General features: G+C 39.3%; 1 protein-coding gene across 1 annotated transcript in view; it reads left to right on the top strand.

The window, feature by feature from the left end:
* Positions 1-14,026, top strand: part of FN1 (fibronectin 1) — an 82,124-nt gene that overhangs the window by 42,835 nt on the left and 25,263 nt on the right. The window contains exons 18-25 of the mRNA XM_011964681.1: positions 822-916; positions 2,325-2,493; positions 2,951-3,037; positions 5,448-5,639; positions 7,019-7,291; positions 8,380-8,562; positions 11,811-11,900; positions 13,163-13,432. Of these exons, the coding sequence (XP_011820071.1) occupies positions 822-916; positions 2,325-2,493; positions 2,951-3,037; positions 5,448-5,639; positions 7,019-7,291; positions 8,380-8,562; positions 11,811-11,900; positions 13,163-13,432 (1,359 nt within the window). The remainder of the gene's footprint in view (positions 1-821; positions 917-2,324; positions 2,494-2,950; positions 3,038-5,447; positions 5,640-7,018; positions 7,292-8,379; positions 8,563-11,810; positions 11,901-13,162; positions 13,433-14,026) is intronic.

The raw sequence follows: 14,026 nt of genomic DNA, 5'->3' as shown, positions 1-14,026 counted from the left end.
TCTGTCACCCAGGCTGGAGTGCAATGGCATGATCTCGGCTCACTGCAACCTCTACCTCCAGGGTTCAAGCGATTCTTGTGTCTCAGCCTCCCCAGCAGCTGGGACTACAGGCACGAGCCACCATGACCGGCTAATTTTTCATATTTTTAGTAGAGACAGGGTTTCACCATGTTGGCGAGGCTGGTCTCGAACTCCTAACCTCAAATGATCCACCCACCTCAGCCTCCCAGAGTGCTGGGATTACCGGCATGAGACACCAATCCCTGCCCAGCATAAAACTGTTTTTAGATCACCATCTATAATTTACCATTGTTCTTAAATTAATGATTAAGAAACAATACGATAATCACTTTGTGGTGGCCAGTTGTACATTTTATAAGGGATTTTACACTGACGATATAGGGAAATTTATTGTCATAAAACTCAAATCCCAACAATGATGGAAAGACATGAATTAGATTATATAATTTCATTGAAAAGACTGCCTTAGCGAATATTTAACCCCTTGTTACTCAGGTATAATTCACGGGCCAACAAAATCGGTATCATCTGTGTTTGTCAGAAATGCGAACTCCCTAGTTCTTTGTTAGACCTCCAGAAACAGAATCTGCATTTTAGCCAGACCCAGATGATGTGTGTGGCACATTAAAGATTGAGAAGCCTGATCCTCTCCCAATTCTCACCCAATGAAAAAATATGTTACATTCTTTATCCACTGCTTGGTTAAACTGAGGTTCTCTATAAAGATACTTGTTATCTCTATTCTATGAAATCATCTGTGATTTTGAGTTTTGAAAACGTGCATTGATTCTCTCTCACAGTGCAGCCTGGGAGCTCCATTCCACCTTACAACACCGAGGTGACCGAGACCACCATTGTGATCACATGGACACCTGCTCCAAGAATTGGTTTTAAGGTAAACTGCCCATGTTCCTAATCTCTGTGATACAGCCCTGAGCTGTCCTTGTGTTTCCCATGTAGTGGAAACAGGGTGCTCAGGAGTCAGGAGACCTGGGTTTTGTCACCTGCTTCTGTTCATACATCTTTGACTACATTGTCAGGGCCTAACAATCCTTCCCTGCCTACCTCACTGAATTGTTCCAAGAATGGATGGAGGCTATGAAAGTGCTTTTCTAAGGATAAAACATTAGCACGAAGCTGCTGCTTGTTGTTATCTTATTTTCTCTATCCTTTCCCGCAGGGAACTACATTTCAAAAAAACATAGGAAAACTTTATTTGATGTGTCATTCTAAATGGGTGTGAACAAGTTCACAAAAGCCAATTTAGGGAGATCAATTAAACTCAGAGTCACTTAAAAATCGCATTTTCATCCAATCAGTTTCATCTCCAACTGTTCAAAGCACTGCGGGTAAATCTCTTAATAGAAGTTAAGATTAAGGTTTCCCTGTGGATATCTGGATTCATCTTCTTTAAAGTAATGATATTAGGGAAGTGATGAATACAAATGAATATGTTTAAAAGAATTCCATTCTTTGGCATTTAGTGTGAAGACAGAAATATTTGTTATCGCTGGAAATCATGACTCAAGCCCCTTGATTGTTTAAAAAAATACACCAAAGATAAAGTATATGAATGGCCATACTTATGATTATGCTACTCAAATACAGAGGAACTTTTTGAAGATTGCCAGTATACCTTTTAAATTCCCTGAATGTCATGCTGACTTTCAGAAGCCTTATGGTGTGTGAAGGATCTCTTTAGAGTTGGACACTATTTGATAGCACAGTGTTACCTGAGTTTTTGAAAAAGGATCTTAAAAGGATTTTAAATTATGGGCATAGTTATTCTAATTCTTCTCTTGTAATGTATCATCCTGCAGTTGAAGCTATGAACATAGCTCTTCGAAAGGTGTGTTTTTGCAATACAGTTGCTACAGGGGCTAGTGCCTTTATATGGCAACTAAAAGGTGAATTGAATGTGAATAACTCGTTAAAGGGAGAGCTCAAACATTCCTTGCAGCACACACACAGAAAAATAGAAACAAAATACCATGTGGCCCACAGTCCCTGGGTATGTCTGGTTTGTAACAAGAGATTCTTTATCAAGCAAAACAGTATGTAATGACATTTCTCTGGAACCTTCCATAACAATCCACCTTAATGCAGTTTGGAAGATACCTTCCCCACCTTGGGGAATTTCCAGCTAAAGTATATAAAAGAGTCCCCAAATCATTTCCTAATAAAAGTACATTGTGCAGTTTCTGAAGAGTTTACGCTATTTAAAGCATAATCACAACCTCACAGCAGTAACAGGCCTCTGGAAATATTCGTCCTTGGTGTTTATTTTGCTTTCCTTCCTCTAGCTGGGTGTACGACCAAGCCAGGGAGGAGAGGCACCACGAGAAGTGACTTCAGACTCAGGAAGCATCGTTGTGTCTGGCTTGACTCCAGGAGTGGAATATGTCTACACCATCCAAGTCCTGAGAGACGGACAGGAAAGAGATGCGCCAATTGTAAACAAAGTGGTGACACGTAAGAAGAACTCTTTTTCCCTTTTCTATTAGTTTTTAAAACTGTTCCACTTTTTGAAAAAAATCTAGTGTCAATATCACTTTTTACTTATGAGAATGGCACAGGGGAGATATCTTATCCTTACTTAAATTATTAATGCTATTCCTGAATTTGGAGTAGCAGGTTCAATTCATGCTTTATATTTTATGGCATCAGAAATGTTCCTTCCATGTCAAGAATATTTATGAACAGGCAAGATGAAAACAATTTCAATAGTATTGCAAAATCATTAATCATAAAAAAAGTCTTTGTCAGAGAACTGCTGCTGTCCATCATGTTTTCATAATGTAACCTATATTTATATGGGAGGGAGGGAGGCAAGAAGCGTGGAAGAGAGGGGAGGTAGGGAAGGAGGAAAGATTACACAGGTCAAGAGCTTTGTGTCAGCTTTAACTTTTAAAATTTTCTTTCTCCATAGCATTGTCTCCACCAACAAACTTGCATCTGGAGACAAACCCTGACACTGGAGTGCTCACAGTCTCCTGGGAGAGGAGTACCACCCCAGGTAAGTTTGGGATGGATCACAGGGCAAGTATACACCATACCTTCCCAAGACAAAGATTTTAGAAACTGTTTCTTTCAGTCAAAGAAAGGATTCAAATTACAAATGCTCAGCTCTCCATACAGACTGTAGCAGTACATGACGTACATCATGGGGCAGCCTGCAGGATGCTTTAATCCACGTTGACTTCAATCACAGGAAACAGAACAATCTTACACTAGTCTAGGGGGACAAGGCAGATCCTCACACAGCTGTAGGGCTGAAGAAAAGTGCTGTGGAAGGTGCCTTTTGCTGAGTGCATTAAAAATTGCCAAACAAATGGCTGAAGTCATATTACGTAATTTCCCTTTTGTGAGTTGTTACAGAGCCTAAGTTTTTTATTCCCTGAAGTTTTATGAATGTTTTGTCATGAGTTGCACCACAAATATTTAAGGGTGATGAAAGGCAGAAATACCTTCGTTTTACAGAATAAGAAAACTGAGACTTAGAAAAAATTGGCCTACTCATAGTCACACATTTTAAATGTTACAAAACTGGGATTGTAACTTAAGTTTGTAGACTCCTTCTCACACCCAACATCACATATTTGGAATGTAATTTTTTAAAATTATATTCTATACAAACTGAAAAATTTGATTAAGGGGTTTCTTGACCATTTTTAAAGCTTTAAATGAAGCATTTGTCTAAATTCCTTGTTCATATATATTTGAAAATTATTTACAAAATGCTAAAATGTATAAAGATAGCTGTAATAATAGTCAAATAGCACGATGTACTATGGCAATAACAGGAAATTTTAGATATTCATTACTTTTGCCAAAACCACATGGAAGTCTCACAAAACTTATGGAGAAAAATCTTAAACAAAAATAGAAGTTCCAATTAATGTTGATTGCATTCTAACCTCCTATATTTGTTAATTTAAGGGATATGTTTAGTTTATTCCTTAGCTATTTCTAATTTTACCGTTAAATTATTGTGAAATTTTTGTTAGAAAAAAAAGTACTGTATAGTTCTTATCTTTGCCAGGGCACAGAGCTAAGGCTATCATCTCTAAGTCTGATTAATGTATGCAACCACACAGAAAAAAACTAGCTCAGAATATCTCTTTTAATCTCTCTGTGAAGTAGAATGATTTTGGTAAAGTTTTCATTATCTGCGGAAACATCGTTTAAGCCAAAGCTATACAATTTCCAGCTGAGTTGCTCACAATCTGAAACTTTCAGTTGGCAAGCTTCACGCTTGTTAGCAGCAGGATCATTCATACCTTGTCTCAATGACCCAGCCCACACATTTGGATGATCACTAGCAAGTGTAATGATCTCAATATTTATTTCTCATTCAGTTGGGTTTCCTTGTATTTGCCACATTAGTGTTTACCCTGTTCCTAATGGCAAATGAAATTCTGTCATCTCCTTGCCTTTTATAAAGTTTAATATACTTTCTCATTTTATTTTTAATCTGGCCCTACAGCTCTCTAGTCCTCACTGTTTTTATTTGAATATCTCTCATCCCCCTCAACTCTTTTACTGCCCAATTTCTATGATTCCTGAAGACTTCAACAATCAATACTATCTTTTTTTTTTGGAGACAGAGTCTCGCTCTGTCACCCAGGCTTGGAGTGCAGTGGTGCCATCTCGACTCACTGCAACCTATGCCTCCTGGGCTCAAGCGACTGTCGTGACTCAGCCTTCCGAGTAGCTGGGACCACAGACATGCCCCACCACGTCCAGCTAATTTTTGTATTTTTAGTAGAGATGGGGTTTTACCATGTTGGCCAGGCTGGTGTTGAACTCCCAACCTTAGGTGATCTGCCTGCCTCAACCTCCCAATCAATACTCTTTATAGAATAAGTATCACTACTTTTGTTTTTCGCCTTTTCTCCTTTCTTGGTTCTCTTCCTATAAATCCCATAGTCTCAGACCTTTTAAATTAGGAAAGCTCTCTGAGGAATGTGCTTAAGGTTGAGAGCGATTCCATACTAGGCAGGTAGAAAGGAATATTCCTCAGCTGTCTTCAAATGATTCATTAAGGAAAAGCAGGGTACAGTGGTAGGACCATGGGATTTGGAAATGAAAGCTTTTGGGAATCACTCCCCTGGTTCAAAATTTCCTTTAAAGTGAGGATCTTGGCAGAGGTTGAAGTGAGCCAAGATCGTGCCGCTGCACTCCAGCCTGGGTGATAGAGGGAGACTGTGTCTCAAAAAATAAAAACAAAAAATAAAATAAAGTGAGGATCTTAGTACTGCCTGAAAGGATTGTTGCAAGCATTGAAAGACAGTGACAGTGGAGTCCTCAGCAAATGCCAAGTCCTTCTGCATTCCGCTCTGTGAGTCCGTCATTGGAGTCTAGTTAAATATGCTCTGGCTCACAGATGCTCTGTGCAATAACTTCCTCTTTTCTTTTTCCTCCAGACATTACTGGTTATAGAATTACCACAACCCCTACAAACGGCCAGCAGGGATATTCTTTGGAAGAAGTGGTCCATGCTGATCAGAGCTCCTGCACTTTTGATAACCTGAGTCCCGGCCTGGAGTACAATGTCAGTGTTTACACTGTCAAGGATGACAAGGAAAGTGTCCCTATCTCTGATACCATCATCCCAGGTAATAGAAAAATAAGCTGCTATCCTGAGAGTGGCACTTCCAATAAGAGTGGGGATTAGCACCTTAATCCCTAGACGGTTAAGGGTGTCAAATATAGTTGGGATTTAATTCCGATCTCCCAGCTGCACTCTCCAAAACCAAGAAGTCAAAGCAGCGATTTGGACAAATGCTTGCTGTTAACACCGCTTTACTGTCTGTGCTTCACTGGGATGCTGTGTGTTGCAGCGAGTATGTAATGGAGTGGCAGCCACGGCTTTAACTCTGTAATGTCCGCTCACATGGAAGTATGACTAAAACACTGTCACGTGTCTGTACTCAGTACTGACAGGCTCAAAGTAATATGGTAAATGCATCCCATCAGTACATTTCTGCCTGATTTTACAGTCCGTATCAATTTCCAACAGCTGCCTATAAAATAGTTTTGTCCTCGTATGTGAGCACGGAAACAGCATTTGGTTGACACGTCCAGTTTTTCATCTTGCAGTTTCAAATCCTTCTTTTTAAAAATTGGATTAAAAAAAAAAGAAGTAAAAGCCACACCTTCAGGGTGTTCTTTGTTGTGGCTTGAAAGACAACATTGTAAAGGCCTGTCTAAGGATAGGCTTGTTTGTCCATTGGGTTATAACAGAATGAAAGCATTGGACAGTTGTGTCCCCCTTTGGACTCTTCAGAAGAATGCTTTTACTAACGCTAATTACATATGTTGATTATAAATGAACTAAAATAGTGGCAATGGCCTTGACCTTAAGCCTCTTTCCTAAGCCTCAATGTGCTTTTGAATGGCACATTTCACACCATACATTCATAATGCATTAGCATTATGGCCATGATATTGTCATGAGTTTTGTATGGGAGAAAAAATATCAATTTATCACCTAATTATTATTATTTTTAACCTTCTTCATGCAAGCTTATTTTCTACTAAAACAGTTTTGGAATTATTAAATAATACTGATACTTCATACACTTATTTCAGATACTTATTAAACATTGCTGATGCTTACTTCAGATACTATGTCTAGGCTCTAAGAATGGTTTTGACATCCTAAACAGGCATATGATTTTTAGGAATCTGAACAGTTCAAATTGTACCCTTTAAGGACATTTTCAAAATGCAAAAACAAAAACCAAAACAAAACAAACAAAAAAATCCCTAAAAGAATATTGTAACCTGTTTTATTCTTCCAGGGAAGCAAACTGTTCATGATGCTTAGGAAGTCTTTTCAGAGAATTTAAAACAGATTGCATATTACCATCATTGCTTTAACATTCCATCAATGTTACTACTGGTAACCTGATATACACTGCTTTATTTTTTCCTCTTTTTTTGCCTCTATTTTCCTTTTGCCCCCCACCCCCTTTGCTTTGTAACTCAATAGAGGTGCCCCAACTCACTGACCTAAGCTTTGTTGATATAACCGATTCAAGCATCGGCCTGAGGTGGACCCCGCTAAACTCTTCCACCATTATTGGGTACCGCATCACAGTAGTTGCGGCAGGAGAAGGTATCCCTATTTTTGAAGATTTTGTGGACTCCTCAGTAGGATACTACACAGTCACAGGGCTGGAGCCGGGCATTGACTATGATATCAGCGTTATCACTCTCATTAATGGCGGCGAGAGTGCCCCTACTACACTGACACAACAAACGGGTGAATTTCGAAAACTTCTGTGTTTGAGACATAGATGGTGTTGCATGCTGCCACCAGTTACTCTGGTTAAATATGGATGTTTTAAGGGGGAAGTCAGCAATTGGCCAAAGATTAAGACAGGGTGGACTATGGGGATAAGGAATCAAATGCATCTGCTAAACATATGCAAGTATTCTTCAGTACACTCTCATTTAAACCACAAGTAGATATAGAGCTAGAAAAATTCAGATGTCTGTTCTGTTAAATATAAAATAGCAAATGTTCATTCAATTTGGAGACCTAGAATTTTTCTTCTTAAATACCAAACACGAATACCAAATTGTATAAGCACCAATTAATTATAAGAAATATATCTCCAAAATGTACCATCATGCTCTTCCTTCTACCCTTTGATAAACTCTACCATGTTCCTTCTTTGTAGCTAAAAACCCATCAAAATTTAGGGTAGAGTGTTTTGAGGTAGGAGAAAAGTAAATTTGGGAGCATTCTAGGTTTCGTTGCTGTCACTAGGTAAAGAAACACCTCTTTAACCACAGTCTGGGGACATGCATGCAACATTTTAAAGGTTCTCTGCTGTGCATGGGAAAAGAAACATGCTGAGAACCAATTTGCATGAACACTTTTCACTTGTAAGTAGAATTCACTGAATGGACTTGTAGCTCTAGACATCTCACATGGGGGGAAGTTTAGGACCCTCTTGTCTTTTTGTCTGTGTGCATGTATTTCTTTGTAAAGTACCGCTATGTTTCTCTTTGCTGTGTGGCGACTTAAGCCTCTTCAGCCTGGGATAAAATAATCTGCAGTGGTATTAATAATGTACATAAAGTCAACATATTTGAAAGTAGATTAAAATTATTTTTTTAAATATATCGATGATGGCAAAAAGGTTAAAGGGGGCCTAACAGTACTGTGTGTAGTGTTTTATTTTTAACAGTAGTACACTATAAAATAGATTTAGATTAGACTGTTTGCATGATTATGATTCTGTTTCCTTTATGCATGAAATATTGGTTTTACCTTTCCAGCTACTTCATTAGCTTTAATTTTAAAATTATATTAAATGAGTCTTCCTTCTTGTTCGAAACCAGCTGTTCCTCCTCCCACTGACCTGCGATTCACCAACATTGGTCCAGACACCATGCGTGTCACCTGGGCTCCACCCCCATCCATTGATTTGACCAACTTCCTGGTGCGTTACTCACCTGTGAAAAATGAGGAAGATGTTGCAGAGTTGTCAATTTCTCCTTCAGACAATGCAGTGGTCTTAACAAGTAAGCAGTCGAATGTATCTGTTCCATAAATATTAACCCAGAGCATAGCAAATGAATTCTGAGTTCTCAAGTAGGAGCAGCTAAAAGCAAGACAGCTGCAACCAAGCTACAAACTAAACTCCAAATTCAATGTACAGCTCCATAAATTTTGAAAGCTGTAATGTTTGTTGCTATCTTAATATACTTTTGATATCTACAGCTTTTAAAAAAATCATAGTGGAAAAACACCAGCAGGAAAGTTCCATGACTTTAAACAAACTCCGCTTCCAAATAAGCAGATAAAAATAAGTGAATATCAAGAGAAATTACATGACTAAATGTAAATCTTTAGAGAAAAAAATGAGAACTGAAAATAGTGTCATTATGCGTGCTTTATTCTCATTTTTATAAAAAAAGTGTCAGTAGTTGATTTAGGATTTGAATACTTAGAAAAGTGACTGATTGCTTGGGCTAGATTAGGATGTTGTTTTGAAGAGAGTCAAAAGTTTAATTTGTACTTCAAAAAGAATCTGTTAGAAGGATTTCTCAGAAGGCTGAGAGCTCAGAAAAAAAAAAAACCTGACATTAAATAAACAACAACAATTTATGGAAATTGTCTCTTTCTAGTCCCAACCATTATAGAATAGACATCTTTTGTTAAAGAATCAAACAGTAGGCTGCAAGATGGTGCTGTGTTTCACATAAACAGTGCTTTTTATTATTTTCACTGTAATAGTCAAATATATAACAACAGCAAAAGATTCTACATAAGGGAAAAATAGCTTACATTTAGGTACATTAACAAATATTAGTCTGAAAACATCTTCTACCTTTCAAACATAATTTAGACAATGAAACACAAAGAAGAGCAGCTTGACGTGACCATAATCTTGGTTTCTTACTTTGTGGCTGAGGGCAAGAATATCTTTATTTGGCATATCCACCACCCCAGGGCTATTGCTTCTGTTTTAGAGCAGCCTGGAATCACTAATTACAGCATCACCCAGTATACAAGCCCCTGTATCACAGTGTCTGCCCCTTAGCCATAGACCTGTCACATGTTAATCATGTGTTCTAAGACCTTATTATAATCCTAATGCTACAAATGACCTCAAGGTAGCCTCTCTCCCTCCTGGCAAAGTCATTATTATCCTCTTTTAAAGATGAAGCAAGCCAGGTGCAGTGGCTCTTGCCTGTATAATCCCAGCACTTTGGGAGGCTGAGGTGGGCCAATTGCTTGAACCCAGGAGTTCGAGACCAGCCTGGGCAACACAGTGAGACCACGTCTCTAAAAAAAATACAAAAATTAGCCGGGCATGGTCATGCACACCTGTGGTCTCAGCTATGTCGGAAGTTGAGATAGGAAGGTCACCTGAGCCTGGGGAGGTTGAGGTTGCAGCAAGCCATGATCATGCCACTGCACTCCAACCTGGGTGACAGAGTGAGACCCTGTCTCAAAAAAAAAAAAAAACAAACACGAAGCAGTTGAGGTCCCCAGTGGTTAAGTAAATTGCCACTGGCCAGCTAGTAAGGTGGAAATGGAATCCAAGCATCTGGTCCTCCAGTCTGGCACTTTTCCAAACTTTGCAGGAGGCTTTACAGAAACGCTGAAGGGCAAATGGTGTGCAGGGGAATGAGGGTTTAGTGAGTAGGAGTTCCAAGTTTAGAAACCTCACTCTCTGTACCTTTTAGATATACAAATACTTACCATATGTTACAATTCCTCTAGTATTCAGTACAGTAACATGCTGCACAGGCTAGTAGCCTAGGAGCAGTAGGCTAGACCATATAGCTTATAGCTTAGGTGTGTCATAGGCTCTACCATCTAGGTGTTTTTTGTTTTTTTTTTTTTTGAGACGGAGTCTCCCTCTGTTGCCCAGTACAATGGCACGATTTTGGCTCACTGCAACCTCCAACTCCCAGGCTCAAGCAATTTGCCTCAGCCTCTCGAGTAACTGGGATTACAGGCATGAGCCACCAGGTCCGGCTAATTTTTTTGTATTTTTAGTAGAGGTGGGGTTTCACCATGTTGGCCAGGCTGGTTTTGAACTCCTGACCTCAAGTGATCCACCCACCTTGGCCTCCCAAAGTGCTGGGATTACAAGCCCATCTAGGTTTGTATAGGTACACTCTGTGATGCTTACACAATAAAATCACCAAATCACACACTTATCAAAATGTATCTCCATCATTAAGCTATGCATGATTGTGTATCAAAATGGAAGAAGAGGCCGGGCACAGTGGCTCACGCCTGTAATCCCAGCACTTGGAGAGGCCAAGGCGGGCGGATCACGAGGTCAAGATTTCTAGTCCAAGCCTTGCCAACACAGTGAAGGCCTGTCTCTATTACAAATACAAAACTTAGCCAGGCATGGTGGCAGGCACCTGTAATCCCAGCTACTCCGGAGTCTGAGGCAGGAGAATCACTTGAACCCACGAGGCAGAGGTTTCAGTGAGCCAAGATCACACCACTGCACTCCAGCCTGGGCAACACAGTGAAAGTCTGTCTCAAAAAAAAAAAAAAAAAGGAAGAAGAGACTCAGGGATGTATATTTAATTTTTAAAAAACTATTCTGCTCTCATTTTAATATGGCAGAACCAATTGCTTTCTCTTGAAGTGTGGCTTTTTTCCAGTAAAGGTTAATTGCTAAGACCACCAGTGCTGGCCTGGGTCAATCCCTGTATGATCCTGGGCAAGTAAATTAAAGAAGATAACTTCTCTGTGCCTCAGTATTTTTTGTTGTTATTGTTTTTTGGTTTTTTTTCATTTACAAAATGGAGATAATTGTAAATCAAATTTTTAGAGGTGATAGGTTTGCTCATTTCTTGAATGCGGTGATGGTCTCCCAAGTCACACATATGTAAAAACCCATCAAATCACTTTAAATATATGCAGTACATTGTATGGCAAGAAAATTGCTTTTAAAAGTAGCAAACTACCTCTCAGGGTTGTTGTGAGGCATCAATGGCAATCCATAGCACCACAGCCAGGATTATCATGTGCCCTCCAGAGACATACTCTCAGGTGGATGCCAGAAATATCCAGTTGTTGCAGCAACTTCGTCCCACTTGAAATCCAGCTGAGTCATCTAATTACAGACCTTCGCCAGGTCTGTTCAGTGAACACTTTGCCTTAGTGTTCACTTAAGTGTAAGTAGGATTTAGGACTGGACATTTGGACATTTCATCAGTTGAAACAGTCCTGGGTGCGCTTTGGTTTCTCACGCTTTCAAGCACAGTTTTAAAATAAGCCCCACTTGCCCTTTCAGATCTCCTGCCTGGTACAGAATATGTAGTGAGTGTCTCCAGTGTCTACGAACAACATGAGAGCACACCTCTTAGAGGAAGACAGAAAACAGGTAAGTGGTGTTGGCAGTATGACTATCCAGTCATACTGGATAAAGTCAAAAGTATGACTTTTGCCTGCCAATTCTGTATAACAAATGAAATACATCTCCATTTTTTGTGGTCGTGGTGTGTGCACTTTTGTCATCACAGTATGACTTTACCACTGGTCTGAAAAACTAAAAGATACCTTACTCAACGATCACCTAGACTTTCAGTCACTAACAAATTAATCAAGAAATTTGTTGTCTGTCCTTTTAAAAAACATTTCCTAAGAAGATCTTTGTTATTTAGATTTAGTGGACATTCCTTTTCATTAGGTGGCTCTGTCTAATGGCTGACCCAACACTCATTGTCATCTATTTTTCTTCCTTTACTAACCCAGCAAGTTTACTTTTTACTTAATAAAATATGAATTTACTAGAAGGAAGTTGAACTGAACCTCATAAATATTATGTGCTTAAATATGAATGCTTCTTTTAATTTTTTCTTTAAAAAGATACAGTTTAGTGTATTAATTAATTTATTTATAGTCTACTTGCTTCCAAAAAGGACTTACGATATCTTAGTTTGGTTTCTTATTGAATAGAACTAGTAAATGCTGTAACTAAAACAGAAATTTGCTGGAAGTCCCAGAGACTAAGTGGTTTAAATTTACAACAAACTCTGAATTTTTGTGCATTTTTCAAAAATGCATTTTTCAAAAATGTCAATTCATGAGGAATTATCAGCATTGTAATTTGTCTGGGATAATGTCTTTAGTTTCAGAAAGTTTTGTGTTTGGCATCATTACCACTCTGTTGACATATAAATTCCCTCTTGAGCTTAGGAGGCTTCTCTGAGAGTCAAACATTTACCTTGAGAGTGGGCAGATCTTGCTTTACTTGGAAGGATACACTTACAGGATAGAAACATAGAATACTTAAATACTGAAGAATTTGAAAATGTCAATTCTCAGTAGATCTTGAACACTTATCTCCAAATGTAACACAGAAACCTACTGTAATAACCCCCCAAAATTGCTTGAATTACTTAGCAAAAGAAAAAAATGAGTGCTTGAGCTGGCTATTTTGAAGTGAGTCAGTTTAAGATTTTAAAATTCATATGTAGCTTAGAATCAGTACATCTTGCTCTGAGGTTTATGGCAAATCACGGTATTGATGAGACAGGAATGAAATGTTGGATGTACGTTAATTTCCCCTACACCTTCTTCATTTCCTAAACTGGTGGTATCTTTTCTTCTTTTTTCTCTTCCTCCCCTGGGTGGGAACAACAGGTCTTGATTCCCCAACTGGCATTGACTTTTCTGATATTACCGCCAACTCTTTTACTGTGCACTGGATTGCTCCTCGAGCCACCATCACTGGCTACAGGATCCGCCATCACCCTGAGCACGTTAGCGGGAGACCTCGAGAAGATCGGGTGCCCCCCTCTCGGAATTCCATCACCCTCACCAACCTCACTCCAGGCACAGAGTATGTGGTCAGCATCGTTGCTCTTAATGGCAGAGAGGAAAGTCCCTTATTGATTGGCCAACAATCAACAGGTAACTTGTTTTCTGGTCTGCAAAGAAACTCAGAAGACTTTCCTACCCAGTTGGTAGATTCTGTAAAGTAGCTTGCTGTTGTCTGTCATCAGCTCTTTAAAAAAAAAAAAAAAAAAAAGATCACTGTCATGGGACACGGAGAGGAAAGGGAGAGAATGTGTGGAGAAACACCTCTCTTAGAATATGGTAAAGAAGTCCGGGCATGGTAGCAGTAAAGAAGATCATTTTTTTCCTCTCAAGAAATTTCTCACCTGATTTGGGCATTTATGCATTTCTAATAACACAAGTTTTATTGAAAATGTAGAAAATTGGCCAGATGTGGTGGCTCACGCCTGTAATCTCAGCACTTTGGGAGGCCGAGGTGGGCAGATCACTTGAGGTCAGAAGTTCAAGACCAGCCTGGCCAACACAGTGAAACCCCATCTGTACTAAATATACAAAAATTAGCAAGGTGTGGTGGCATGTACCTGTAATTCCCGCTACTCGGGAGGCTGAGGCAGGAGAATCTTTGAACCCGGGAGGCGAAGGTTGCAGTGAGCTGAGATCAAGCCATTGCACTCCAGCCTGGGTGACAGAGCAAGACCTTGTCTCAAA

This window comes from Mandrillus leucophaeus, unplaced genomic scaffold (genome assembly GCF_000951045.1).
Source record: "Mandrillus leucophaeus isolate KB7577 unplaced genomic scaffold, Mleu.le_1.0 Scaffold70, whole genome shotgun sequence".
In the NCBI taxonomy this organism is placed as follows: Eukaryota; Metazoa; Chordata; class Mammalia; order Primates; family Cercopithecidae; genus Mandrillus; species Mandrillus leucophaeus.
This window is presented reverse-complemented; position numbering and strand designations above follow the sequence as displayed.